The 27,453-nt window shown below is 48.6% G+C and overlaps 1 protein-coding gene across 2 annotated transcripts in view; it reads right to left on the bottom strand.

Moving 5' to 3' along the window:
* Nucleotides 1-12: 12 nt before the first annotated feature.
* LOC149363283 (protein ABHD15-like) overlaps nucleotides 13-27,453 on the bottom strand; it is a 172,724-nt gene continuing 145,283 nt past the window's right edge. For both annotated transcript variants that reach the window (XM_089573429.1, XM_089573430.1), the window contains exons 2-6: nucleotides 14,474-16,596; nucleotides 13,460-13,700; nucleotides 11,202-11,418; nucleotides 7,654-7,943; nucleotides 13-2,462 (exon numbers count right to left, since the gene is read on the bottom strand). In XM_089573429.1, coding sequence (XP_089429555.1) covers nucleotides 2,277-2,462; nucleotides 7,654-7,943; nucleotides 11,202-11,418; nucleotides 13,460-13,700; nucleotides 14,474-14,775 — 1,236 coding nt within the window. In that variant the 5' untranslated portion in view covers nucleotides 14,776-16,596 and the 3' untranslated portion in view covers nucleotides 13-2,276. The remainder of the gene's footprint in view (nucleotides 2,463-7,653; nucleotides 7,944-11,201; nucleotides 11,419-13,459; nucleotides 13,701-14,473; nucleotides 16,597-27,453) is intronic.

Genomic DNA, 27,453 nt, shown 5'->3' with positions numbered 1-27,453 from the left:
CGAGCCCCTCATTCCACCTCCTGACATGTTAGGCAAGGAGGGTTGATCACCCAACACTTTTCTTTCCTGATGCCTTCTTGATATTTTAAACGTGTAGTACTGAGGTGGTTAAGGTTCTGACCTTGCGTTACCTCAGGTGGACAGTCATCCTCTTGCTTTTTCCTTCTGTACAATATGGAGACGCAGAGACGCGTCTCGCCTATCAGCGAGTAAGTGACGACGACAGAACGGAACACAAACTACCGGGCGGGAAGCTTCGACTCTGTACTGCCGCTTTATGCCCCCCTTGTCTTCAGAACTCAATTGCGAGACTCTCCGAGTCATAACGCAGCAACGAGTGTTTAGCTATTTGCTCTAAACTACAAAGAATGGCGCCGTTTGAAATATTCTGAAGAATAAGAACTCTTGCCTATTTTAAATAGAGTGGATGGCAACAACACTGTCAAACTTCTCGAACACAGAGCTGTTACAGTGGATCTGTTGCTTCATCCAAGAAGAGAAACAGCTGGGAAGCGTGTACCGTGTTCGTGGCACTAGAATATATATCCCTGCTGCGTCTATACTAAGGTCACGGACGCCCAGCGTTAGTGGTCTTTTAACTTCAGCGGCTTTACCATTAACAGGTGACACTACGACGCCAGCTTTCGACGTATTTCGTCAGACTGGAGCCTTGAAGTAAATTTGTCGGACTCAGTGACCTGGCAAGGTATGTGTGCAATCGTGTAAATAACGAAGCCGCTCGAAAGAGGTCCGCTGCTGTTTATTCCCTTTGAAGCATATACTCAGCTACGTTTTCGCCTTCCAGGCTACAAACTGATCGGAACTCTTCTGTACATTCAACAGCGTAAGTAAAAGCATTTCTGACGCCCCCAATAAAAATGTCCTGCAGGTTGCGACAGCGAGAATTGAAACACGATGCGTCGAGAACTGACTATCAGTTCGGCATACCTCGTGGAACCCCTCGCCATACGTTGCTGTTTTGTGCTGCTTCGCAAAGGCAGGGCTCGCAACTTTCCACGCGCGTTTACTTTCTCTCAGATTCAGGAAGACAATTTGGTGTATAGTTATGCCACGTCCACGCTATCTTACACACCCGTAAACGCTATAAGCTCTGCGCAAAACGTAATGACTGCTGGGCACGGCAATGAATGTGGCAGGTAAAAGGGGACCACGAATGCAAAAAACGGCGTCACTGATCGCTTTCGCGAAACTTAGTTGTTAACTCATTTAATGACGCTAGAAGACCACCACATTGGTTTTAGGAGGAAACTAAAAAATTACGCTTTGTTTTCGACCCAATACAAGTCTTTTTAGCGTTCGACATTCGCGCTTCAATAGATCACCTTTGAACGTTCTTCAAGGCTTCGCTTTGGAGGACTAGTAAATACGCTTTGGTATGTCCAGCGTGTCTGAGCAGCTGAAGGGTCCGCAGGGCCATGATCTGGAATGCTTCACTGCAGAACCATATGTCACCCTCACCCTCAGTTCACTGCAGAACCATATTTGAATATCGTTGAGCTCGTTTGGCAACACGTCGTTCCTGGACTCCCAAACGAGAGAGCGAAATTCGCCGTAAGCGGCGGAGAGAGACGTGTCGGTGATCCTCAACCAAGGTCACCGGGCTCCATGGAGCTTTCAGCTCAGAACGTGAAGGATAAATGCCAACAACTCAGCAGCTTCCCACAAGAGGATAATAAATAGCTGCCTCAATAAACCATGCGACTGCACACACAAAGCTGCACAGGAGCAAAGCTGCTTTCAGGGAGATGCCAAACGGTTACCTCGCAAGGATTTCTGCTTGCGGAAGCCGAAGTTTGTGCACTGTACGCTGTAGACAGAGCGGGTGATATATGATCGTTGGGACCTTCGTTTTGAGTTCACAAACTCACATAAACCTACCTCAAGAAGATGTCATCTCTTACTACAAAACTCGATGAAGCTGACTGTAGGGCCTACACAACACCCACGGAGCTCGCAGAGCTCTTGTTGGTGTGTCCTCAGAGGGTGATCCCTCAGGAAAATTACGGCTAGTAGGCTAATCACAGGGCGCTCGCAGTGTCACAGTGAAGTTTTCACGGCTCTCATGAAATTCCTGGAGATTCTTGGACGAGTCCTGAAGGACTGTTACCGGAGTCTGCACAAATTACCACCACTGCACCCTCGGTGGTGAGCGCAAAAACTTGGTGCCAGGCACACCAGCACGGATGACGGAGTAGAGCACCACGTGCAAGCATTTGTGCAGAGAGGATGGATGAAGCTGGCATGGGTGCGTTGGTTCATCGGGTGGCGCACTTGCGCAGCGGTCCATCGCGGGTGGTGAAGTCCAGGGTGGCTGCGATGAAGTCCAGGGCGACGCCGTCCGCCCAAGAACGCGGCACTGTGGGCGAGGAACAGCCGAGCCCTGCCACGAAGCCGCAGTGGCCCCCGTGTTCGGTCAGTAGCAGCAACAGCTGAGGGTCGCTCTGCAGCAAATAATACATAAGACGCACATTAAAATCAGGTCCAACGCCTTCTTTATACGCGCTGCCCCTCCCAATACTACAACCTAGAGCATTCGATCACAAAATGAACAAGGGAGGGGAAAACCTCAGGTTGCTTGAGCCAACGTTTCGACAAGGGGACTTGTCTTCGTCTGGGCAAAGCGTTCATCATCGGCAGGGATTAAATAGGGCCTTCGCTCCGAGGAGGAAGGCCCCGGGGGTGGGGAAGGAAAGTGGTGTGAGAGGGGAAGCGTGTCAGGAAGGGGAGGGAGGTTAATCTTGATTCGTTAAGCTGAAATAGTGAAAAAAACATATATCCCGGGATATATGTTTCCTTCCCCACCCCCGGGGCCTTCCTCCTCGGAGCGAAGGCCCTATTTAATCCCTGCCAAAGATGAACGCTTTGCCCAGACGAAGACAAGTCCCCTTGTCGAAACGTTGGCTGAAGCAACCTGAGGTTTTCCCCTCCCTTGTTCATTTTGTGATCGCAAAGGACCATCTACCACACCCTCTCTCTACCATGAACCTAGAGCATTGTCTCTTAAGGTTTGTATAGACGAGCGGACCAGATAGCCGACGATCCACGTCCGCCTACCCCGCCTAACCACCTACCCCATGATGCAAGCGTACTTCCTCTGAGTAACCGTGGGTGTCCTGAGCCCAGTCCGATTAGGTGCAGCACTAGATGCAGCAAGCTGAATGTCACTCAGAGTAGTGACGTTAGCGTCACATGGTAGGCAGTCAGCATGGATCGTCCGCGATCCAGTCCGCTCGTCGTAACCCACCTTTAACGCACCCAGTGGATATACCCTCTCAATCTTCCTAATACCCCTTAATTCGTGATAACCGCCGCCACAGCTAGAGGACCAGCTAACCATGATGATGCAATCCAAGCACAGCTAACATAAAAGCAGCCTAAAGGAAATTTGGAGTGGGCACCCTCAGATGTGCAGACTAAGGGACTGCGAGGGCAATGCTATTACCAATATGGGTAAGATAGAGCAGCCGAGGAATTCTGCACAAATCTGCACAGTGGCCGAAATAATCAAAATGGCAACGAAGAATCCACTACTGTAGAGGCATTCGACGTCCTGCAGGGGAACGAAAGAGTAAGTAGACAAAGCTTTTACAAGAAAGCAAGATCAGTTGCCTGGAGAGTTTTTGAATGACGATGACGTCATTGTGCTAGAAAGACTTGTCACGCGGTATTAGCCATTTTCATGACCTTGGGAGGGAGGCGTCATTATGAAGGACTGCTCTGGGGTGCTTCGGGAGCAGCATAGGTTTAATCGCGCCTGTTCTAACGTTTCAAAATAAACTAGCACTTGTTTGTCGATGATGGAAGCCTCGTAGCTAAATAGTCACTCTTCCCGAAGCTGTAAATGAATTAAGAAGATACGATGAAGAAATCGTTGTTTGGCGCTTGGAAACAGCTGCCATGAAAGAGAGTCGGTAGAAGGCTTGAGAGAGCTTTGGAAATAATTTATAATTAATGGCACCGGCGATTAAGACAGCTATACACTGCATGAATGACAAAACCAGAACGTAAGGTAAGGACATAGCAATTGTCGATCCATCCCGCTTCTTCGCACAAAACAAGCTAGAAATCTTTGAAAGTCACTATCTCGAGGTTTAAGTGATAGAGCTGCAACCTCGTTCGTTTTTTCATGCTCGCAGATTTTATTAACCATGTGATTCTTTAAGTACAATTATGGATTTCTAATTGTGTACATGTGGTAAACGAGAACACTGAGATCCCACTTTTCTTTGCTTTGTCTTCTCCTTGCAGTTAATATTGTCTTGTGTTTTCGATTGTTCTTACGCTGTACAAGGAAATATGTGATAAATTTAAAACTGCTATTATACAACTCTTTTCATCCAATTCAATTCGAATTTCCCTGTCCATCAGTCTCTCTGCCTGATTCTAGCAATAGCGAGGTGCAAAAATCACTGCAGCTAAACTGAATTCGGATTAAATTGGCCCCCAACTCGTTAATCCTGAATAGCAAAGCGTGTCATCACCTTACGTGCGTGGCGTAATAAGGCCTGCAATTACTCTGAGAGTCATGCGCAAAACTGTTTGCTTTTGAAATGTGCTCATACGTTAGTTGAGTGCTTAGCTGTGGTCCTATAATAGGGCATCGACCTCGCATTTGGGAGGTGCTGGGTGTGATTTTCAGTGCCGCAAGGTACCCACTAGTTTTAATGGGTATAAGATTTCCCCCGGTCTGGTGCTTCGCTCTTCTGGAGTGAAACGCTTGGAAAAGGGCCTTTGGTCACCTCGGGGCTCCCGCGACAAAATATCTATCCGCGAGGGATCGAAGTCTAGTTTGCACGATAAGGCCCGTTGTGGCCGTTTTTAACCGCAGTTGTAGCCTCGAGTTTGAGCGCTCGCTCCGGCATCGGGAGGTCGGGGGTTCGAGTTCCATGGCCGCCGGTCTACCCAGCCGATCAAGCCAATGGGAGCATGTGGTCCACCGGCCCAGCGCTCGGCTCTCCAGGGATGCACCGTGTTGGAAGGTAGCCTGCGCGTCAAAATTCCCTCGCGGAATTCAAAAACACTCCGAGGAGCGCCACACGGCGGGAAGCAATATGCCGTTCATCTAACCCAGCTCCGACTTGTAGCTTTTTAAAATTCTTCGTTCAAGTTACGTGACACACCCTGTATGACCCTCAAAGGTTACCAGAAAGCATTTCACTCGGTCGAATCCTCAGTAGTCATGCAGGAACTGGTTTGGTTTTTTAGGGTTTAACGTTCCGAAGCAACTCAGGCTATGAGGGACGCCGTAGTGCAGGCCTCCAGAAATTTCGACCACCCGGGGTTCCTCAACGTGCACTGACATCGCACAGCACACGGGCCTCTAGAATTTCTCCTCCAAAGAAATTAAACCGCCGCGGCCGGGATCGAACCCGCGTCTTTCGGGTCAGCAGCCGAGCGCCGTAACCACTGATCCAGCGTGGCGGGGCTCATGCAAGAACTGTGTGATAAGGGTGAAGACGAAGCGCAGGGGAAGCGATATAATCTCTCTACCAGGAAGGGTGCCAGGAAGGCAGAAAGGATCACCCCATTACTGTTCACCGCGTGTTTGTTAGATGTATTCAGAGAACTGGACTGGGAAGACATGAAGCTAAAAGTTCATAGAGAATACCTTAGTAATCTGCGATTCGCTGATGGCATTTCCTTGCTAAATGACTGAAGGAACAAAGTCCAGGCCATATTTGAGGAGCTGGAGAGGCAAAGGAGTGGGCCTAAAATTTAATATGCAAAAATGTAAATTAATGTTTCAGAGCCCTCGGAAGGGAACAACAGTTTATCATAGGTATGGAAGCATTGGAAGCGGTAAGCGAATACATTCACTTAAGGCATGTAGCAACCGCCGATACGGACCACGAGAGTGAAATAACCAGGAGAATAAGAATGGGGTGGAGGCCACTTGGCAGGTTCTTTCAGATCATGAATGGCAGTTTACCAATATAACTCAAGAGAAAAATATACAACAGCTTTATCCTACCGGCACTCACTAATGAGGCGGAAACGTGAAGGCGAACAAAACAGGTTCAACTTAAATTGAGGAAAACGCAGAGGGCTATGGAAAGGAAAATGATCAGTGTAAAGTTAAGAGACCGGAAGCGGGCAGAGTGGGTGAGGGAACATACGCGGGTTAATGACATCCTAGTTGAAACCAAGAGGAACAAATGGGCTTGGGCAGGGCATGTAATGCGAAGGCAAGATAGCCGATGGTCGCTTAAGGCTACGGAGTGTATACCAAGAGAACGGAAGAGAGCCATGTGGAAGGATCATATTAGGAAGTTTGTAGCGGTAAGGTGACCGAATCTGACACGGACAGGGTTAAATGGTGGGATATGGGGGAAGCCTTTGTCGTGCAGGCAATGGTAGTTCTGCTGCTGCTGCTGTTGATGACCAATACACTAAATTCTGTAGATGTTATCGCACCAATAAACCGAAGAAAGTGAAGCCACACAAATCTAATTAAAAGCACTGGATTGGTGAGGTGGCTGCCCCTGACATGAAGCGTGCGCGCACGCACGCACGCACGCACGCACGCACGCACGCACGCACGCACGCACGCACGCACGCACGCACGCACGCACACACGCATCCACACACAGAAGAAAGTATTGAGTAATGATGCAAAATTTATATGACCACGCGAACTCGTAACATCGTGAACAAAACTGTACGATTGTGTGCATAATGTAGTGAACAAAGCTTAGAGCTATTCGGCCAGGCGCCGAAACACCTACGAACCATAATTCCAAAGGTTTCTGACGACTGTTCTCTTTCCAGTGCCATGCGATGTAAATTTCGTGTTGAGTGAGAGCGACAACAGAAAGTGAAATTATTTCCTCCTGCAAACCAATCCGAAAGACGAACGGAACAGCGTGGAGAGCTGGGCGAATTGGTTTATTTTTTCCACGGTGAGAAATATAGCGCTAAACTGGCGTGCTATAATAACACGGAGGTAAACTTTCCAACGATATAAGGGACAATAAATGCGGAAGAAACATGCAAGGACCAACGATTTGCAAAAAGAAAGACACCTGCGTGACCTGGCACTATGTATCGCAGCTAGAAGGTTGGCTAAGTTCATGTATTACAGGTCCTTGTGGTCTACCTTTTTGCTACATTCTGTTCTCTGTGTTTCCAGCGCATGTACATGGTAATAAAATAAAACCCAATTTAGTTCTTGTGGACTCATTTTGTTGTGCTGTACTGTGAAACTATGAGCCCAGAAGCAGGCCTCAGCCAGCCTGCATTGAAGCCTGGTGCACTATACGCTTATACAGAGGAAGGAAGACGAGGGGTGAATTATGGTGATAAGGACAGCAAAAAAATGACGGGTCCTCCACGTCATTAGGGGCCCGCTTGAGGGTCCTCCTATGTCATTAGGCCATGCCATTCGCTTGCATACATGTTGTGGACCCTTTATTGCAGGTGCATCGGGCCCTCTTCCTCTCCTCTTCGTCTTGTATATGTAGCTGTTTTGTTGCTCGACCGCTAGGGGCACGGCGATTTTGCGCGGGCCTGTCCGACGCGAACTCCCGAAAGTGTAGGCCACACAGCTATAGCATATAAAGAAACGACTGCTATGTCCTCTGTAAGCGAACCATATCTAGGCCCAGTACGCACGGCGAGGACCTCTCTGCTGACCTGGAAGATGTCCATGGGCAGTGCCCACTCCGGCACCGCGGGGTCGTCGGCGCTGGACACGCAGAGCAGGGGCGTGGCCATGTCGTCGGCGTCCCGCAGCGGCGCGTTGCGCTCCCAGTACTGTGCCGCGCTGGTGGCGCCGCACGCGGGCCACAGCACCTTCTGCTCCACGTCCTGCCAGCTGGAGGCCGACAGCGCCCCGTCCACGTCCACCGGGGACACCTCCGCCCGGCACAGGACGCCGCAGTGCTCGGACACCACGCGCTGCAGAGCGCGGCGGCGGAGGACGCCTGCGCGCCCAGATCAATCAATCAATCAATCAATCAATCAATCAATCAATCAATCAATCAATCAATCAATCAATCAATCAATCAATCAATCAATCAATCAATCAATCAATCAATCAATCAATCAATCAATCAATCAATCAATCAATCAATCAATCTTTTAAAGGGTACTGTAAATTTTGCTAAGCTTAGAAAGCGACCGACAGTGGTAAGGTTTTAGGGTCGTTAAACAGAGTAGACATCCGAAAGCAAGAGTACAGCCTGGTTCGCTCATGGTTTTGCTTTGCTGGGTCATCGGCATGTCTGGCGACGATATTAGATCGACATTAGTTCGGTATTAGTTGTTGAAGACGACAATGTGCAACGCACAGCGCCAGAATGTGTTGCAGTTTAACAAGAGGCGGTATGGGCAGCGGCGTTAGCCTAATGCTCTCAGTGTCTGTAGGCTCATTGTTTTGCTTTGCTTGGTCATCGGCACTTTTAGTGACGATATTAGATCGATCGTAGTATTAGTTAAAGAAGACGACAATGTGCAATGCACAGCACGAGAATTTGTTGCAGCTGAACACCAGGGGTGATCGGCTGCGGCGATAGCATAGTGCTCTCCTGCAGTGGCCAGCGAAGCTGCTCTGGCTGTTGTCGCAGGTTGGAATCCCAATCGCAGGCGGTGGAACAGCTGAGAATACGCACTTGCGCCCGAAGGGCTGGCCGTTTTCATCTGTTTTTGCCGCTCCGATTTGCCAGAGAGTGGTGCACGACCGTTCGACACTCGAGTGATACTGTTAAGGAAATGGCCTTCAAGAAATGCCTTCAAAGAAAGGCCATTGAGTTGCGCTGGCTTGTTGTGGGTGGCATTTGCACATGGCGTGACCAATATTTAGGAACGAAGTTTTCTGGATTCCATGCGGCACCAAGCCGGCGTGACATCTTTGGACATCACTGGAAATGTGCGCAGCATGATGCTGAATGCATTTCTGCTTGTCGTTCCAGTTGCGAGACCCGCTGAATGAGCATGACCTGTCAAAAGACTCAGCAAAAAATCGCTCTGTAAGTCCACTTCTCTTCCATAGCGCATCTGTAAGCCTCATTTCCACCAGCTCCATCGATTCCAACAAAAAAAGAACAAATGGACCCTGCCATTTCAATTCACTGTCAGCCGGTCGTTCTTTTCGTCGGCGTACACTTGCTACTGGTGTCTACAAACCCCGATAGGTGGCGCCTTAGATACTGGATGAGCGAGCAACGCCAGCACCTATACTGCCTAGATTGCCATATTTGATTTCAAAAGGTTACATAATAGCCTCCAAGCATCACAACTGCTCCATGACAGGCCACGCTTTTGAAAGATAGGAGATGTAATTACACAGAGATCAGCCACGCCAAGAGCTTCCTACTTCATCACTGTAGGCAGCACCCACGTAACACTGCCAGCGGACCGAAAGGACGACGCAATAACCGAGACACGGCAGCCTGCCTTGTGTAACTGATGAGTTGTTGCCAACAGTGCTGCACAGAGCTATGTGACGGTATGTCAGTAACGCTTCGAACTCAACTCGCTGTTACTATGCAAGCATCGGCGCTAAACGAAAGGACCAAAGGTGTAGCAAATCCGTAACAACGTAAATGCGCTGTAACGCTTCCAGCGCTATTATAAGAGCAAGTACGATCAGCATGTAAGCGAACACTTAGTTCGCACTTTAGAACAAACTGATCGCGGCTTCTGCGTCCAGCTTCAAGTGGCTTAAAGCAATCACGCCCCATGAGGAAACTGCACAAAAAATAACTGTGATTTTCGTGCATGCTTTGGGTGCAATTCTTGACTTCGTTAGCAGACGCTGATTGAAAATATTAAAAAAACTTCTTTGTTGAGGTGTGGCCTATTTTCGAAGAACCTCAACTAATGACTGCTATGTAGCCCGCGCTCATACGAGCTTCGCGATTTTCTTTGCTCCCTCTCGATTTCGCCTTGGTTGTTCATCTCGTTTTCAGACAACTAGAGGTAGCGGAAACCGTGTATAGTTTGTCCGAACGAGCCCTTCTGAGTCATCATCGTAGAACAAACACTCGCCACAAAGAAGAAAAATGCTCTAAAACAAATTACGTTTCGGGACCCGTACGAGTCGCAAGAAAATGGGGTTGGCAATGCTTATTAGCAGAATTATTGTCGCAATGAACGTGCGTATGTCTCAGGCATGGGCTCACTTGCCCGACTGAGTGCATCATGCGTATAAATCCGGCCAGCCTGTTTTTCATTTGATGTGTGAACAATTCGCACATGCCCAACAATTCAGGACAAAAACACTTTTGAGCGAAAAACTGCTGACGACCGCAATTTTTTCATGCAATGTAAGATTTCACTATAGCAATCAATATATCCGGAGATCACCCGACGGCAGTCTTGTATTTTCTTTTTTTTTTCCATTAACGTTTTTGTTATTGTCAAAAGCGTTCCCCATTGGTTTTCTATGGCAGTCTTGACTGCTCGATGCGATCGATGGAAACACTTAAAACGAATGATTTTGCTTCATATCAAAAGAATTGACCATTACCTTCAATATTTCCGTAACAATATCTTACAATTTTATAATTAATTTTCAATACTTTTGTCCGATACTGTTGGAATTGGGTCCCGAAACGTCAGTTGTTCTAGCACATCTTTATTCCTTTCGGCGAGTGTTTGTTTTAGAGTCACGATTTTCCCTCGCCCGACATCGTCAGACCAGTTTTCCTCTTTCGTCAAACTTAAGGATTAGTCATCACCAGCGCCGTTTTTCTGAGCATCAGTACTTCTGAGAAAAACAAGGCACTACTTCTGAAAAAAATAAAAATAAAAAACAGCCAGACCTCTATAAATTAGAAGAACTTGTTGTTGGGCTAGTTGGTAGTTATTCATAATTAAATTCAAAGGCGCCAAACCATACGCACACACACACACAGTCTCGTCTTTCTTTCTTCTCCTGTGTGTGTGTGTGTGTGTGTGTGTGTGTGTGTGTGTGTGTGTGTGTGTGTGTGTGTGTGTGTGTGTGTGTGTGTGTGTGTGTGTGTGTGTGTGTGTGTGTGTGTGTGTGTGTGTGTGCGTATGGTTTGGCGCCTTTGAATTTAATTATGAAGACCTCTATAAACCAGCTTTCACATTATCAGCCAGTGCACTCCAAACACCGAAATGATTGAAGTGCAACTCTTCAAATTTACTTGACCTGCATAGCATTAGAGACACAAAGTGACCGCCGGCATTCCAGCCCGAGCACGGGCAGTGCGTACCGATGGGCCAGGGGGACTGTTCGAGCAGCTTCTCCGGCTCGTAGAGCGGCGACACGGCCACGGCGGCCAGCAGGCCCGACGAGGAGCCCGTGTCCCCCAGGTAGGCCAGCAGCAGGTCCGCCCCCGTCCCGAAGCCCAGCACGGCCACGCGGCAGCGTCCATAGTGGGCGCGCAAGAAACGCACTGCCTGCCGCAGGTCACCGGGGTCGCCGTACGCCTGCGGTGAGAGTGCACACATTGTCGACCCGGTTGAAATATCATAGCAGAGAAGTACACCCGCAGTTAAAAGTTAATCGAAGGTGATATCAGCGAAAAAATTTAACTTAATCGCCCTCATTTTATGCGTCCCTGAAAAGATGTAAGCAGCCTAACTGTGACTGTGCGAATTATACAGTGCCTCATTGAGCCTCAACCAATGCGCCTTGGAGGTAAAGAAACTAATTATGTGTATACTAGCGCATACGTTTAGCAAAGAAGGCATGTGGTACTTAGCGTGCGGCCACTTGTGCACTACAGCAGGCTCCTGTTTGTTCTGGTATAAGTCTACGCTACTATGTCTCCTCTGAGCTAAAAGCTCCCTATATGAGCGTACATTCAACAAATCCTCACTAATGAACTCCGCACGAATTCCGCTATTCGCTGTGTTGTAAAGAAAAAAAAATACCTCCCAGACTCTCATCCTGTGAGTTGAAGTAATGAAGTAATGAATAAAAGCGGCGTCGCAGATGCCTTTGCCTTCCACTTGACGTAACCTGGCCTGACCGATGATGTTGATGATGATGATAGGCAAACCATCCCTGCTATGCCTGGCTTAAGATGAGAATGCCTTTGCTATAGTGATGGTGGGAGAGGTTTTCTTTCAATCATCACTATCTTAAAAAGGCATTTGAAATATGGCCAACTTTGGCTTTTTTTTTGTGATTTCGTAGCCATCTGTGCATTGATGGCGCTGACAGCTGACGTATGTTTTCACGAACCGATTCATTTTGCTTGCTTGTAACGCTTTGGCGACTAAGCGATAAAGGCCTCAGATCTGCTACTGTGTACACGGCCATAAGTTCGAGGCTTGGCAGGTCAAATAGTGTGAAAGAGCTGGATTGAAGTAAGAAATTCGAATGCATGGTTAGGAACATAAAGCCTGCGGACTTCTTCACTAGAACCATCCCGGAGTGTCATGCCAGTAATACTGTAATGCCGCTATGCTGGGATCATAGGAAAAAAGCTGGTACACAAACTCGTCCAAAAAACTCTTATCTGGGTGCCTGCGGTCCCCTGGTCAAGCCCTCCAACCAATGATGAGGCTCCGTGCTACAAAAGCATCACCGATGCACACTACACACAGCTGCATGACTGCTCTCAGACATCCTCCAAACCCCACTCTCAACACAGAGTCACCCTGACAAATATTCACCGCAAGTTTCATTCCGATGCCCTTCTTAGCCGAGCTCGAATGCACCTCTTCCGCATTAGGTATAGCCGCTCCAACGCCATTTGCCCCTCACCTTATTCCAACCTTCAGCACTGTCTCTTCAGTGCCCAGTAGATCTACGAACCCCCTTTTCCTCTCTTCTTCCTCCTACCTGAAATACCTGGCTGGAGTTGGATCAACTGGACCACCAGAATGCTCAGGTGCTCTATGCCCAGGGTATTTTGAGTGCTTAATATGCCGCTCTTTAATACAGTAACTTTTTCTCTCTCTCACTTCGCAGCATACACTACTCCTGTACGTTCTCAGAAAACTAATATTAAAGCCAGGTTATCCTTTCAGCTTAATGTAGGCACTTGCCCCGCCACGAAAGTTATGTGCTGGGCTCGCTGGTTGTTACACATGATTTATACAGCGTAAATGGCATCTGTGGCAGGAATCTTGCTTTACATTGCAGGGGCCTGGGATGCGTGTCAGTTTTACGAGGCTGTGGTGCCGTCGTCGAAAAACCACTGTCATATATCACGCGAGATTGTTGATAGGGAAGACGCAGAGAAAAGTTGAAATTCTGGCATTAGTTCTTGGCCCATATCACAATCATGAAAAGTAGCTAACTTGCTGGAAGCTGCCAGTTGATGGGGTCGTGGCGGTCATGCGACCCTTCGGATTGGCTGCGAAACGTACTCTGAAGCGCCCCTCGATATCTACAGTTGCAAGCTAAGCGCCGTGTACTTTCTTTTTCACTGCCTCTTCTTGCCTTAGCTGCTTTAAGCACGCACTGCCATCAAACCCAATGCAAGTTCCTTTTTTCTAGCTCAGATTCCGCACCCACCTGCAGCCTGGGCGTGGTGAGCGGGCAGCCGGCGTGCCCCCGCTGGGTGAGCACCACGGGCCTCATGCCCCTGGCCAGGATGGCTCGGCATGTGTCTCCCACGCTGCACGGGTCCCGCCCCAGGTCGGGCAGCACGAGAACGATGAGCAGCAGCTCGTCCGGGTTGGCCGGCTGGGCCGAGGGGGTGCTGCCCGCCCAGTCCAGGGCCACCAGGCCGCGGTCGCGGAGCTGCAGGTGCGTCCTGCACGCACCACCGCAGCACAGTGGAATGCAGTGAATGTCTGGATACTCGCATGGCAATGAAGCCGATCGCAGCTATTTCGAAGCTACACTCGCAACGCATTTGAGGAGAAGCAAATACAGCGACCACCTTGCTTGCTTTAGATTGAAATTCAGCTAGAAAGGCGCAACTATGCGGTACTTACGTCAAATTATCTCTCTGACTGGCCCCAGGTTTAGATGGGCAGTCATAGACAGGAGGACAAACTAGGGGACAGAAATGCAGAAGCCTCAAACGCGTGGAGAGACAAGCGTGTGGTCATGGATAATTATTGACGATCATGCGCATGATCGACGTATCACTTGCAACAGAAGTTCCCAGGACTGCACGCCTGTAGAAAGAGTACAGAGGAAAAAAACGCTCGTCTAGAACACGTTCTGGGCGTTTTTCAGGCTGAACATGCGACATCTAGCCATGACATTTGGTTAAAGATGGTCTGGACGTCAGCATGTGCAGTTAAGTCATAAAACTTCATCGTCATTTTTTCACTTCCTGCTGGCAGCGGCTTTGGGAGCTGCGGAACACACAGTTAGGTCGTTCTTGCCCTCTGTACGCTGAAACGGAGTCCTTGGCGAACAGAGTGCGATAAACTGTGAGCCTTTGCAGCAAGTGGATAATGCAGTCGGGCATACAGACCAGAGGACAGACGGAGACACTAATGAAACCGTGCAGCACAACCAATCTCGCTCTCACTGCTCCAATCGTATTTCCTCCCAGTCGGGCTTGCAGCTCACCTGAAGAAAGGCACGTCCGTGGACCGGCGAAGCACGGTGGCCGCCAGGAGCGACTGGACTGTGGGATGTCGCGCCCACGGTGGGGGCGCGTAGGCCTGCGTCAGCGCAGGGATCGCCGTGGCCAGGAACCGCGAGAAGTCAGACTCACGGGCCACCAGCCTCGGCCTCGAGCCTCGGGGTTCTAGCCGCGGCGACAGCGCGTGAAGGACCAGCGCTGCCAGCCACACCAGCACAGAGAACGTGGAGAGCGGAGAGAGCAGGAGGAGCTGGATGGCCTCTGCCATGGGTCCCGTTTCTGTCATGTCGTGACAACCAGGACAGGAGCAACGGAACGCGACGCACGCTGGAGGTTCAGTCTTGCAGCTTCAGTGAACTGTGGTACTGTTCAGCTTAGAGACCCGAGTCACCCGCGTATTAAGCAATGGCACAGTTATTCCGTTGCAGGGTCTGCGGATTAGCTTGTGGGGAAAACAAACACACTTGGCTGCGTTCGTGTCTGCTCTGTGAACTCGTGGTCTGTCCGCATAAATCGAGTTGTGTGAGCCCACATCGGCGTTGCCCACATTGTCGGTCTCGGCCTCCAGCATTCAGTCCGACTGTCTTATATAAAATGTGCAGTACCCCCTAGTCCAGCTATTTGGCCGACGGATCTGGTTACTTCTGAGCTTCTTAGTTCTGGACACAGGAGTACTCCTTAGCAGTGTCCCTTGTGTAAGTGCTCGCCCACAGGTGATCCAGAAAGAAGATTAGATAAGCGCACTGGAATAACTGCTGATCGTTCAATGCAGGAAGGTTTCGCCACGAATTTACACTGCGGACACTGAAGCAGAGACCGCAGGATCTACACACAGCAGACTTCCTTTTTATGATGTGCTCTTCGAAGGCTTTTTCAAAGGCGATCAAATACTGGCAATTATGCCTAACTTTCTGAACGTTTGATCGACGAGGATGTCACAAATAAGCACTGGCCAGATCCCTAGGAACAGTCTGTTCGGGCCCATGGCCGGGTTGACTTCATCATAATCTTCAGTCGTATGCTCAGTGCCGCTCTGTCATCCCATTGAAGGTACTAGCAGTAGCGCTGTGGCACAAATTCGCTCACGGTGACAGCTGCTTCATTGGTCGCTGGAGACAGTCTTCATGCACCGCGAATGCTGATCTGTGTCAGCAAAGTGCACAAAACAAGCTGCGTCTGCATATAACGTTCTGAGGACGTTGTTCATGCTTCGTGGGGTAAAAGGCCAGTGTTCATAAACCTGTCCGCGAACTAAGTGAAATGCGCGGAGCCGGAGAACGGAAGCGCCAGTTAAACGGACTGAATGCTTGTTAGGGGAAACAACACACTTTGTATTCCCAATTACCTCTGACATAAAAGTTCGTTTCTTTTCAGCAACCGGGAACACGGAAATAAGGCCATTGCTGTCTTTATGAACGTTATTCGTTTGAACTCAGGTTAATGGCGGAGGCGATAAAGTGACGGAACACGAAAAATTCCTTTAAAAGCGCTGAGTGTTCGCAGACCTGTCTTGTGACATTTCTATGGGCTATAACAGCAATTGTCTGTTAACTTCGCCACCCGTTAATCTTGGAAGCAGCGTTGAAGCGAGTTCACAGCAGGTGTACACGCAAATCTAACTATTTCCCGAACTGTGATCACTTCCAACACACGCGTTTGTAACACACACTTATCATAGTTTGAGCAGAACGCTGTCGTAAGATAACTATCATACTGGCAATAACTTGTCGATCTCCTTAGGGATATATTCTACTCTCCTCATCAGCGCATAAATGACTTAGCAGGACCAGTTAATGCCAAAAAAAGATTAACAGCTTAGTGGCTGACTACTTTACTAACGCAAGCAGCGTAGACATCACATGGCTTAATGAGCAGAAAATAAAACGTTGATACTCGTGCTTCGATATATTTAAGAGGACTAGGCATAGCAGCCACTTAGCGCACACGTTTCACATATCCACCCGCCGGAGTGTGCAGCAGAGTCGATGTCCAAGCAGTCTAACGGACAGCACAGCACCGACTTCGTCGCAGCCTCTCATGTTGGACTTCCGCAGCCCTGTACATTACGTGCGCTGACGACCTTAGCAAACTTCGTTCACAACACCACCTGCGAAAGAAATGAGACAGAGAGAAAAGCAGAAATTGTGCCTTTAGAATATACTTACTTTTGTCATTATCACTTGAAGCATTTTGCATCTTTCTTAGGTGAGCTGCGAGCTCGCTATAAAAAAGTATACAAATAAATCTAAGCGAATAACCAGACACGGAAAGCATATAGTTGAGAAAAAGAGACAGTGACCACAGCTCAACGTTGCCAGATTCGCACAACTTGCTTTCAGGCCCTTGCAGTCTCTATGAAAAACGCAGTGAAACAAACGCCCCGAAATCTTGGTGCTTATTTCTAAGAGATAGCTACATTTGTGTTGGTAACCATGTGCACATTGATCACGTGATTTCTTTCACTTCACCTTTAAACAGGACTTCGAGCTTGTATATAAAAAAAATGCGCTGCTACGCGGTGTTTCTAAAAGCGCAGATAGCTATTTGCGGATTATTTGCCTGGTTGCCCAACGGGTGCAGCAAGGTCTATCATCCGCACAAAAAAATATCGCACCTGAACTTTATGCATAAGCCTGCATTGATATGTGTAAGAGTGCATTGTTCTTCATCGCTATCTATCTGTATCTGTGTCGATCTCACTGAATGATTGCACTGTTGCATAAGCCACAAGCTTGATTTCGTTTATATTTTCACATTTGGTAGAAATATATGCATCCAGAGTACAGAGGACGCTTTTTGGATGAGGCGTGTTTCGTATGGTGTGAGATATATGATGCAATGTTTCTTACTAAAGTGGCTCTTTTGAAGAATTCGACGGGTTGTGCTTATAGGTTATGAAAACAAAATAGGGCAAGTGTTTATCAAAGTTCAAACGTGTGTCCACTTGGCGAACAGACCACACTGGTGGCATCTCCGCCGTCAATTTTACACGCAAATGATTTATCCAGACGCCGGCGTGGGATCTTTTTTTAGTGTTTTATGTGATTAGAGCACGTTGTTATATTGTTTTGCAGATATGTAGAGGTAGACAGATGGAATCTAAGAGCGTCTATTTAGGAAAGCGCTGGTGGCGGCGGCCATCAGGATCAATTATTCGGTTTTCTCAGAAGAAAATGTTATTTAAATTTAACAATCGCTACCCTGCAACTCGCCGTCCTTTCAATTCTTAATTTTTACGACATAACCTTCCAGGACTGCCTTAAAAACATTAGAGATACCCGTAGGCTACAAGACAATTTTACGTTTACAATTATCAATTTATGACGATCCCCTGGTTTTCGCCATCAATCTTCCAGCCGCGTACTACCTGTAGTTTAGCACGCGTAGGTAAACATTACTTTCAACTTTTACTGCGCTGTGCAACAGTGCTTGATAGAAATATCCAAGAAGTATGAACACAGTCACGTGGGAGAGGTTTATTCAAAGATAAACAGTCCACAGCCGAAAAGTTCTCTCTGCCAACTCGGAAGGGAAAGTAGCTTTAAAGAAGCACGGGCTCATAGAGCCCAGTTTCTTGGACATACATGCACTAGGTGTAAATAAAATGCGAGGTCTAACAAAGTTATACCCTCCGGCATGTGTGCAGAAGATAATGTTGGGCCTCTAATAAAAACAACACCTTAAAAAGTATGAAATTTTTTCATTGGCTAAGAAAGCCTAAATTTGTGCCCGGCACTACAAATTGTGGGAGAGCACTTCAAACACTGAAAATGAATCGGATAACTCCGAAGTCTTGCCGTTTTTCAGCGGAAGCTGGCAACTGTTGAGCGCAAACGCACGTGCAGACATGGAGAGAAATTTACGGGACGCAGATTAGCGGAAAATAATTTATAACTGTGCTCAAACAAGCCGGTTTGCAGGAAAGTCTGGAAGCATAAGAGACTTGAACGCTCCAACACCTGGAACGAAGAGAGCGAGGCAATGAAATAACTTTTTTTTTTGCAGTCTCGCATCTCGCTAACTTTTGCCTATTACTATACTTGCAAAAGCACGCGAACACATGTACACCTGCACACACGCACTATATGTGCGCAAGATATACGAAGACCGGCTTCTATGCGGTCGACGTCTGGTATGAGTTTAGGAGAGAAAAATGACGAGCTCTTTCGTGCGCCCTGACAAGGATGAATGCTTATTGAAGTAGCGGCCTGAGCTTGGTCCGCTCTCCGTGGGCGGTGCTGAGGGCCACACGTAGAGATTTTGCAGCCGCCGCCAAACAGCGCACAACGAGCGATCGACGCTCACCTCGCGGCCGAGTTATCGACCGGCCAGTGCTTGAAGGCCAGTCTACTCCCGCCACAACAAAGCCTCGGCGAGGAAGCTAGCGTCACAGCTTTCTGGCATCGAACCAGAATTTGAAATAGTACCTATCAGTGCTAACACTGAGGCCAGTTGGTTAATTGTGAAAGTGATTTTCTAGTAGCTTTTTACTGACAGGAGTGCTTACAAAGAAGCAACTTTTTACCCACTTTGTAATAACAAACGTTGATTGAATGCAAAAGTTATTATACTGTTCATAGGATCAAAAGAAATTTAATAGAAATTTTAAAGGAAGTTAACAATCCTTTTTGGAACTGTCATGTTCCCAAACGTTCGCGCAGACGTCCTATGTCTTTGTGTCCTCGCGTTTGCTAAGTAGCGCACGCGTTTGAGCAGAGTTTGAAGCCATTGTCAGTCCCCTCGCGTATGTCTCAAGTCGCCATGGCGCAGATCTATGCCTTCCATGCCAGTTAATTTTTCCCTATGCCTGCATATAACTTTTGTCTCTTGGAAAAGAGGAAAGCAAATCCGTTGTGTGGTTGATATCTGGCTTTTTTGTAGTCGTAGTCGTGCTTCTGCAAGCTGGTGGACGCTTCGGTGTGTGTTCCGGCCGCCGGCTTGCGTCGGTGGCCGGTGTTCGACCTTTGGACGTGCCCTTTTGTTAAGGTGTCCTTCGGCTGGCGGGCGCCTCAATATGGTGAGCCAGCCACCTACAAAGGCTCTTGCCTTTGATGTTGTCGTCCCTGAGGGGGCTAGTCCGGAGGATGTCGTCGATGCGACAGCCTCCGTTGTTGGATTGGAAGAAGTGTACTGCGTCCAGCACTTCGGTGGACGCAACTACCAAGTCACTGTGAAAAGTGAAGCCGCCATGGCTAAAATCGTTGAAGCTTCCTGCCTCATCATCGGCAAGGAACGCGTCGCCATCGTTCCCCTGAGACCGCAGGTGACCCAGGTGACTGTCCTCTTTCTGCCCGCCCGTGTACCTAGTGACGCCCTTGCCAAGGCTCTCTCCCCTTATGGCAAGGTGCTGCACATAAGTCGCGGTGTCATGGGGTCGCGTCCCACTGTCACCACCGGGACCCGCTATGTGCGAATTGAAATGAAGCCGGAGTCACCCGTACCAAACTACATCAAGGTCGCGGGCCACCGCGTGACGTGTGACTACAAGGGCATGCAGCGCGTTTGCCGGCGTTGTGGGTCCACTGCGCACTTCAGGGCACAGTGCACGGCTCCTTTCTGCGCCCGCTGTGGGGTCTTTGGGCACCAAGGCCAAGGTTGCGTGCTCCCATGTCGTCGTTGTGGCGATCCACACGCTACCGTGGCGTGCGCCATCAAGCCCTCGTACTCAGAGGCTGCGGCCCGTCCTGCGCCCCCGCAGGCCGCTCAGGGAGCCGCTGAAACCATCAAGGAGCCCGGCGCATCCGACACCGACGCCGTTACGGTTGCTTCCGCTGCGTCCCAGCCTCACTGCGTTGAAGAACCGGAGTCTGCTCTTGATGCGTCCAATACTGCACCAAGTGAGCAGACAGTAAATGTGCGTGCTGCGTCAGCCTCCGTCTCTCCGTGCGTCCCTGATGCCATTGGGGTGGAGCCTACTGTGGCCCTGGAAAACCCTGATGCTGAGAACGTGCCCCTCTCGGAGCCCGTGCTACAGCCCGCGGCCAGCGTTGCGGATTTGAGCAGGGACGCCGACATAGCTGAGGTTGACGGTGACGACAGCAGCTTGCCATCCTCAGCCTCTTCAGTCAACCTCGTCATTGACGAGACTGTCATCACGCCTGAGGAGGACCCGACGCCGCCGTCGTCGTCGTCGACATCGCTTGGAGAGGAGCCAAGATCATCTCCAGACGCTGACCCTGTGCAATCGCCATCCTCTTCGACATCGAGGACCAGCGCCAGCACTTCCAGCGCACAGTCGTCCGATGTTGAGATGGTCGCTTTGAGTTCAAGCCTAAAGCGTCCACATGCGTCAACTATACGGACTCGGACAATTCTGCCGGTCGGCCAAGGAGGCCTCGTGCCTCCTCTGGTCCGACCCTCCGCAAAAAGTGAGATGGTTTAGCGCCGTTCGCGGCGCGCTTTGTATTGCCTAAACATCACGACTGTTCAGGTTTCATTTTTAATTTCCAAAATGACTCATCTTCAAATTATTACTCTTAACGTACAGGGGTTCCGCAGTGTTTTGAAGCAGGCAGCGGTGGTCGCATTCGCTCGTTCCTCGGGTTGCGATATTGTCTGCCTGCAGGAAACCAATTTTTTTCGCCTCAGTGACGTGTTGAAATTCAAGCGTAGGTTTGGCGTCGATGCCTTCTTTTCGTACGCCAGCACGCGTTCTAGCGGCGTTGGCGTCCTCGTTTTGAACCGCTCACTCTTGCAAGATCATCATGTTATCTACGATGCGCTTGGACGCGTGCTGGCGTTCGACTGCACGTTTAACGCACTTCAGCTGAGAATTCTTTGCATTTATGCGCCTGCGCATTCTAATTTGGTAAACGCATTCTTTAAAGATTTAGATGTGTATTTTCTTGGAGGGCGTAATGTTGTGATGTTGGGCGATTTCAACTGCGTGCTCGATACGGTCGCTGATGTGCAAGGCCCTGGTAGGTGTAGGCCAGGCTGGAATGCGCGCGAGTTGCGCCGCCTAGTCAGCCATTTTAGGCTCACAGACGCTTATGAGCTCCTCTATGGCAACGTCTTTGTGTGGACTTGGCGTCGCGGGTTATCGGCGAGTCGGTTAGACAGGGCGTATGTTCCGACGAGCCTTTCGCGGACAGTGTGTGCAGCCAATGTAATGACGCTACCATCCTTGCCGGTGCACATATCAGACCACCACCCTTTTCTTCTATCACTCGCGGTTCCGGCGGCTGCAGGATCTCCTCAGAGACCATGGCGGTTGGATGCACGCATCCTTCACGACGCCAGCACTAAAGAAGGGCTCACGCGCGTCTTGCGCTTTTCGGTTGTTGGGGCCGTGCCTGGTGACTGGGACCGTCTGAAGGAGCAGTGGCGTCACCATTGCGCCGCATCTGGTCGAGCCCTTAGGGCTCGCGTGTCAGATGAGGTGCGCGTGGTGACGGCGAAGCTGCGTATTGCTCAACGCACCCCGTCGCCTTCGTCGCTTATGTGCGCATGGAAAGAGGAGCTTTCGGAGCGCCTACAGCGCCTTTTACGTGCCTCCTCTTTGACAGCTTCTGCATGGCGTTGTCGACGCAGTCCAACTGCTCATCCCGAGATACTTCGCTTTGCGCGTCAAGAGCTGTTGTACACTCAAGGGGCCCGTGCGTTTACATCTTCCGCCGGGGCTACGTCCCAACCAGGTGGCAGGAATTTCAGTGCGTTTTATAACCATTTCAGGAGTATTGCTCAGTCGCTCCTTCTACTTGATCGCAATGCAGTTTCCGCAAACCCATTTTTAGCAGGCTTGCCTCAGGTTTCGACTGAACTCCATGACAGCCTTATGGCTCTGCCAACAACAAGGGAAATCATGGAGGCGTTGGACTCCATGAAACGAGGCTCAGCACCTGGACCAGACGGCCTTCCTGTGGAGTTCTATTTACAATTCTGGGATATTGTAGGCCCCATTTTCTCGGAAGTGATAAAATTATGCTTCACTCAGCAAGTCTTCCCTGAATCATTCAAAAGAGGCCGCATTGTCCTAATTCCTAAAAAGTCTCATTTCTCGACATGTCCGGCAGATTGGCGCCCTATCACCCTACTAAATTCAGATTACAAAGTACTAGCAAAATTACTCGTTCGTCGTCTCCTCCCGTTACTTATTTCCTGCCACCAGGTTTGCTCCATCCCAGGCCGTGAAATGCATAGTTTATCTTCTGTAACGCGAGACATCCTAGCGTATACATTACGGCGGCGCGCACAGGGTCTTCTTGTTTCCCTTGATCAAGAGAAGGCGTTCGACTTTTTAGAGCACGAGTATATTTACGGGACGCTGGATGCTTTCGGTTTCCCAGCTTCTTTCGTGCTTCTCATTAGAGAGATGTACAGAGATATTTCAAGCATTCTGTTCCTCGATGGCCGGGAAAGTACCGCGTTTGATGTTCGCCGTGGCGTCCGTCAAGGTTGTCCGCTCTCCCCCCTTTTGTTTGTCTTAGCATTAGAGCCTTTCCTCTTGGCAGTCAATCGCCACTCCCTTATTAGAGGTCTGGCTTTGCCAGGGAGCGAAGCGGTGCGCGTCACTGCTTATGCAGATGACATCACTCTGTACTTAGCTGATGAACGCAGCCTGCTTGAAACTCTAAATGTCTTTCGTGAGTTCGCCTCCTTGTCTGGAGCTGCTCTTAATTACTCGAAGAGTCGTTACTTTTTTGTGGGGTCTACCCAGACTTGTATTACATCTGCAATACCTTTGCAGTGGTACGCGCAGATGCGCATTTTAGGTGTGACCTACGACTGTGCTGGAATATGGGATGGTGTGTGGTCTTCGGTCGTCAACGACATTACAGCTCGTGTGCGAAGGGCGCAGATATTCGACCTGCCTCTGCTTGAGAGGCGCTACCTGGCTCAGTCAGTCATTCTCGGTGCCTTCTGGTACCTTTGCTATACTGTTAAACGACCCCTCCGTGTCATAAGGCTGGTGCAGACTACAGTTTTTTCTCTTTTTTTGGTCAGGCGGTACCGAGCTTGTGGCTCGGGCTATTCTTGGACAACCACGGGAGAGAGGAGGTTTTTCCTTTCCAAATTTGTCTGTTACGTCCTCGCTGTTAGCTTTAAAGGGTATTTTGCGTATCCTGCTAGGAAACGCGTCTCCGGCGCGAACCCTGACTCGGTACCTTTTGGGTTCTTCTTTACGCTTTTTGGATCCCGCGGCCCCTGTTAATCATGGACCTCAGTCAGAGCAACCTTCCGCTTTCTATGCCTCGTCAGTGGCCTTTTACAGGCATGTAACAGCAGTAGCACCTGATGTCAACATCGTCGCAGACCGTGTGGTGGACATTATGGGCTCGCTATTGTTGCCTGTTGTGCCGGCGGCTCGCCGCTCACTTATGCGCCGCGTTCAGTGGGCACGCTTAGCGTCGACACCTCTCCCAGACCATCTACGCGACTTTGTCTAGAAACTTGGCTGGGCAGTGCTCCCTACTTGTGATCGGTTAGAGCGATTGGGTGTTTTACGCTCCAGTACCTGTCCGAATTGCCCGCTCCCAGAATCTAATCGCCACGCTAGTCACCTGCGTGGTAGCGCGTGTCTTTTGGCGCGCGGTTCATGCGGGATTCCGTGGGCAGGGCATTTCGTGCTTCGTCTCCCGCGGCCGATTCCCCAGCGGCCGTTTTGCTCGCCTGTTAATTGTTGCGGGTCTTTTTAGTTCATGGCGCAGTCGATGCGCCGCGGTCGCTGGTGGCTTTCGACGCCGCGCTGTGTGGCCGATTCTCGGCCGTCTCCGACGGGAGCTCATCAGTTTTTTGTCCGAGGAACTCTTTTTCTTGGGTGAGGAAGAGTTTCTCCGGCAATGGTCATGCCCATTCATTTCTGTGAATAATAGTCGTCCTGTCCTGGTTTTTAGGCCAAACTGGCTCTAAGGTCTCCTTTTAAATACTTCAATGTCAAATTATTGCCTTTTCACCCTTGTGTCAATAGGTATTCTATCCTGTTTTACATCGCCCATAAGCAATTCCTATTATTTACCTAGAGATGTTTATGGTAGCTGTTTAATTGGCTCGCCTTACATGCTTATTGTCATGTGTTCTTGAAAATGTCACTGTACCTGGTAACCTTGGCATGTGTACATATGTAAATAAATTTTTTTCTAAATGGGAAACTAGTTACTGCGGCCAATGGGGATGATATCTCGCCGAAGGTGTGTCTGCATTGATTATGCTCAATACTAGGGAAAATATTTAGGCATTTAGCGGCGCCCAAAGTACCTTCCAAGGCGCAAAGTTATGCTTTGGTGGGGCCATGAAGTGAAGTAACGTTTAGTGAAGTGAGCGGCGGGTTTTTGCCATCTTGTAAGGTATTTAGTGTCAAACTGTCCTCAAGCGGCGACGTTCATAACATGTAATTTTAGGGCGTTGTTAGATATACACACAACTGTCGATCCGAATAGATCTGTGTAGCAGAGCGCCATCGGTCTGCGCTTATAGTATAATGTTCATATCGTCGTGAAAATGTATTTCGCGTGTATCGAAGCACAGTACCGATGTCTGCAACATGCGTTCTGGTTGACTGCATTCGTGCCCCACGACACTGTTGACAGCGCTGCGAAACGGTCTTATTTGAACGGTGAATACCAAATTTTTTTTGTCTTTTCTGTGCGCTATAAGTCGTCAACAGCAGCACAAAAACATGCAGAATGAAGTGCTCGACCGAGAAAATTTAGTTTTGCAAACACTTGTAACCTGCCTCATGCAGACGGAATGTATCCGCATCACGAACCTTTTTTACAAGCACTCCGGATGAAGCTCTTCCTCAGTCTGCTGCTGACTCACAAGTTCCTTGCATGATCGCAACCAAAGATTTTGGACAAACATTTTTAAACCAGAACCAGTTTATGAATGCAGTGTTTTTATATATTGCAAGATTTCGGTATAATAATATATATCCGCAGATTTGCATTTTATGGCATTAATGTTCTTGCTATAGGCAAAAGTGATCCCTATTGGTTTTCAGTAGCAGTCTTAACTACTTAATGCGAGTGATGAAAACATTCGGAAAGAAAGGTTTTGCTATACATCGGAAAAATGAACCATTATCTTCAATATTTTCGTAATACTACCTTAAAAATATTCCAGTATATAAAATGTTTGTCGAAGAATGCTGGACGTAAAATAATTCTCCAGGTAGATATTGCCGTCCTAAGTCGGTGAACACCCTTCTAAAGCTCTTGTCCGTGTTTAAAATATTGTAAATTTATTACTTGTCATCAATAAGACACTAAAATTTATTTTTAGTACATGATCGCATTAAATATTTTCCCAGGCCATGCGCTCGATGACGATTAATCTCGCGTGCACTAAACCTGCAGTTTCAGTTAGCTATGCTTAGCAAACGAAAGAAAGGACTCGATTCCACAGTGTTGCTAGATGGGCGCGGCAAAAATGTTCAGCACTTGATTAACGATGAAACAGTGTCTCGTTTTTAACTGGAGTCTTACCCCAATCCATTACCTGTCCCACAAAGACTTTAATATACCGCACTATATACATCTAGGGCAAGCCATTTTTAAATCTTTCTCATGTTTAAGTGCGGTCCGTGAAATGAAATTTTTCATCATGAACAATCGGGTCTGTACTGTAGCACTGTGTTTTCTTTTACGAATCGCGCTCATGCCCTCTCCTCTTCCTCTAAGCGAAAATAAATAATGAAGGGAAAGGGAAAGCGGAACCAAGGATTGTAGAGGCACTGGAAAATTTCAAAAGAAGACAAGCAAGCTTTCACCGGTAAAGTCATCATCGCAATCTGTAGAATTATTAAAGAGCTCGTTAATATTTAGGACTTTGTGCTCATCCGCAGTGAAATCACTTAGACACGGCAGTCAGGTATGCCTGATTAATATAGGGACACTTCGGTTCCCAGCCAGAAAAGTAGTGAATAAAGCAAATCATCCTTACAGTTATAAAGTTTCGTGAAAAGAAATAACTTGACCGACATTGTAAGAGAGTGCGTTTCTGCGCAATGTTGTGTTTTGTGAGCGGAATAGTCGACAATGTATGAGCTACCTCAACTTGGAAAAATTGCTTGCCATTATGCTCAAGAGGGCTATTGCCGTGTAGTAAGGCGCAACTGGAGATTCCAGCCTTTCTTATCTCGAGGTTTTCTTTCATCTCAGGAGAATGCATTAATGTAAAGAAAAAACCCAACGGCTACAGACTACGGACATTTAGCAATAGCGATGGGAAGACTCAGGTGCGGAGCGGAGACCGTGTTCACCCGAACTGTGCCAGCTTGAATGCAACAAAGAAATTGCTTCGAAGTTAGTGTATCGTGAAGGACTATTTGTATCCAGGCAGCTATTGTCGAACTCGGTTGTTAAAATACAAGTTGCGAAAATTCCTGACGCACAGTTTTATCCTTCGTTCGTGTTGTAGTGCGATCGCGATGTCGTTTTGCGAAATCCCTCGTCGCCACTAAAAACGCGCGTTTTCCGGATTACCCTTCCCGATAGAGCCATCGGTCGCGTTTGCATGAATTTGGCAGGAGCTGCTCAGTTAAACTTGTTGGCTTTTCGTTTAAATCATGCATTTTCTATCGTGTGTGGGGGCTGCACTGTAAACACGAATGCCCTTATGGGTGTAAAAAAGGAGTGAGTTGTCCTCCATCGAAATCCGTTTTATAAAAGAGAGGCGGCTATCTACAGCCTGTGCAAGTTAACCCGGCTTTGCAGTCTGGGTGTATCATGGTTAGGTATAGGACTATAGGCGGATCACATTTCTTACTCGATTCGCTCTCGTCAGGTCGACGTAAACAAATGTACGGGAAAAAATCAACGCCCGCGCTTGTTATTCTAAAGTGTTAACTGCCCAAAATACAAGCCTAAAATTGTTCGCTTTGAAAACTCCGACACCGCTTCAGGCCGACATAGGTTTATATGAACATGGCAGAAAAACCTGCGCCGCTGCATGCATTTCTTATGTTTTCTCTAACCTTCGTGTTTTCGTATACGGGAATAAAAACGGGGTCTCTGCGAAGCTT

The sequence above is a fragment of the Amblyomma mixtum genome, chromosome 2 (genome assembly GCF_055824585.1).
Source record: "Amblyomma mixtum isolate Tamu chromosome 2, ASM5582458v1, whole genome shotgun sequence".
Taxonomy (NCBI): domain Eukaryota; kingdom Metazoa; phylum Arthropoda; class Arachnida; order Ixodida; family Ixodidae; genus Amblyomma; species Amblyomma mixtum.
Note: the sequence above shows the minus strand (reverse complement) of the source record. Positions and strands in the feature narration are given on the sequence as shown.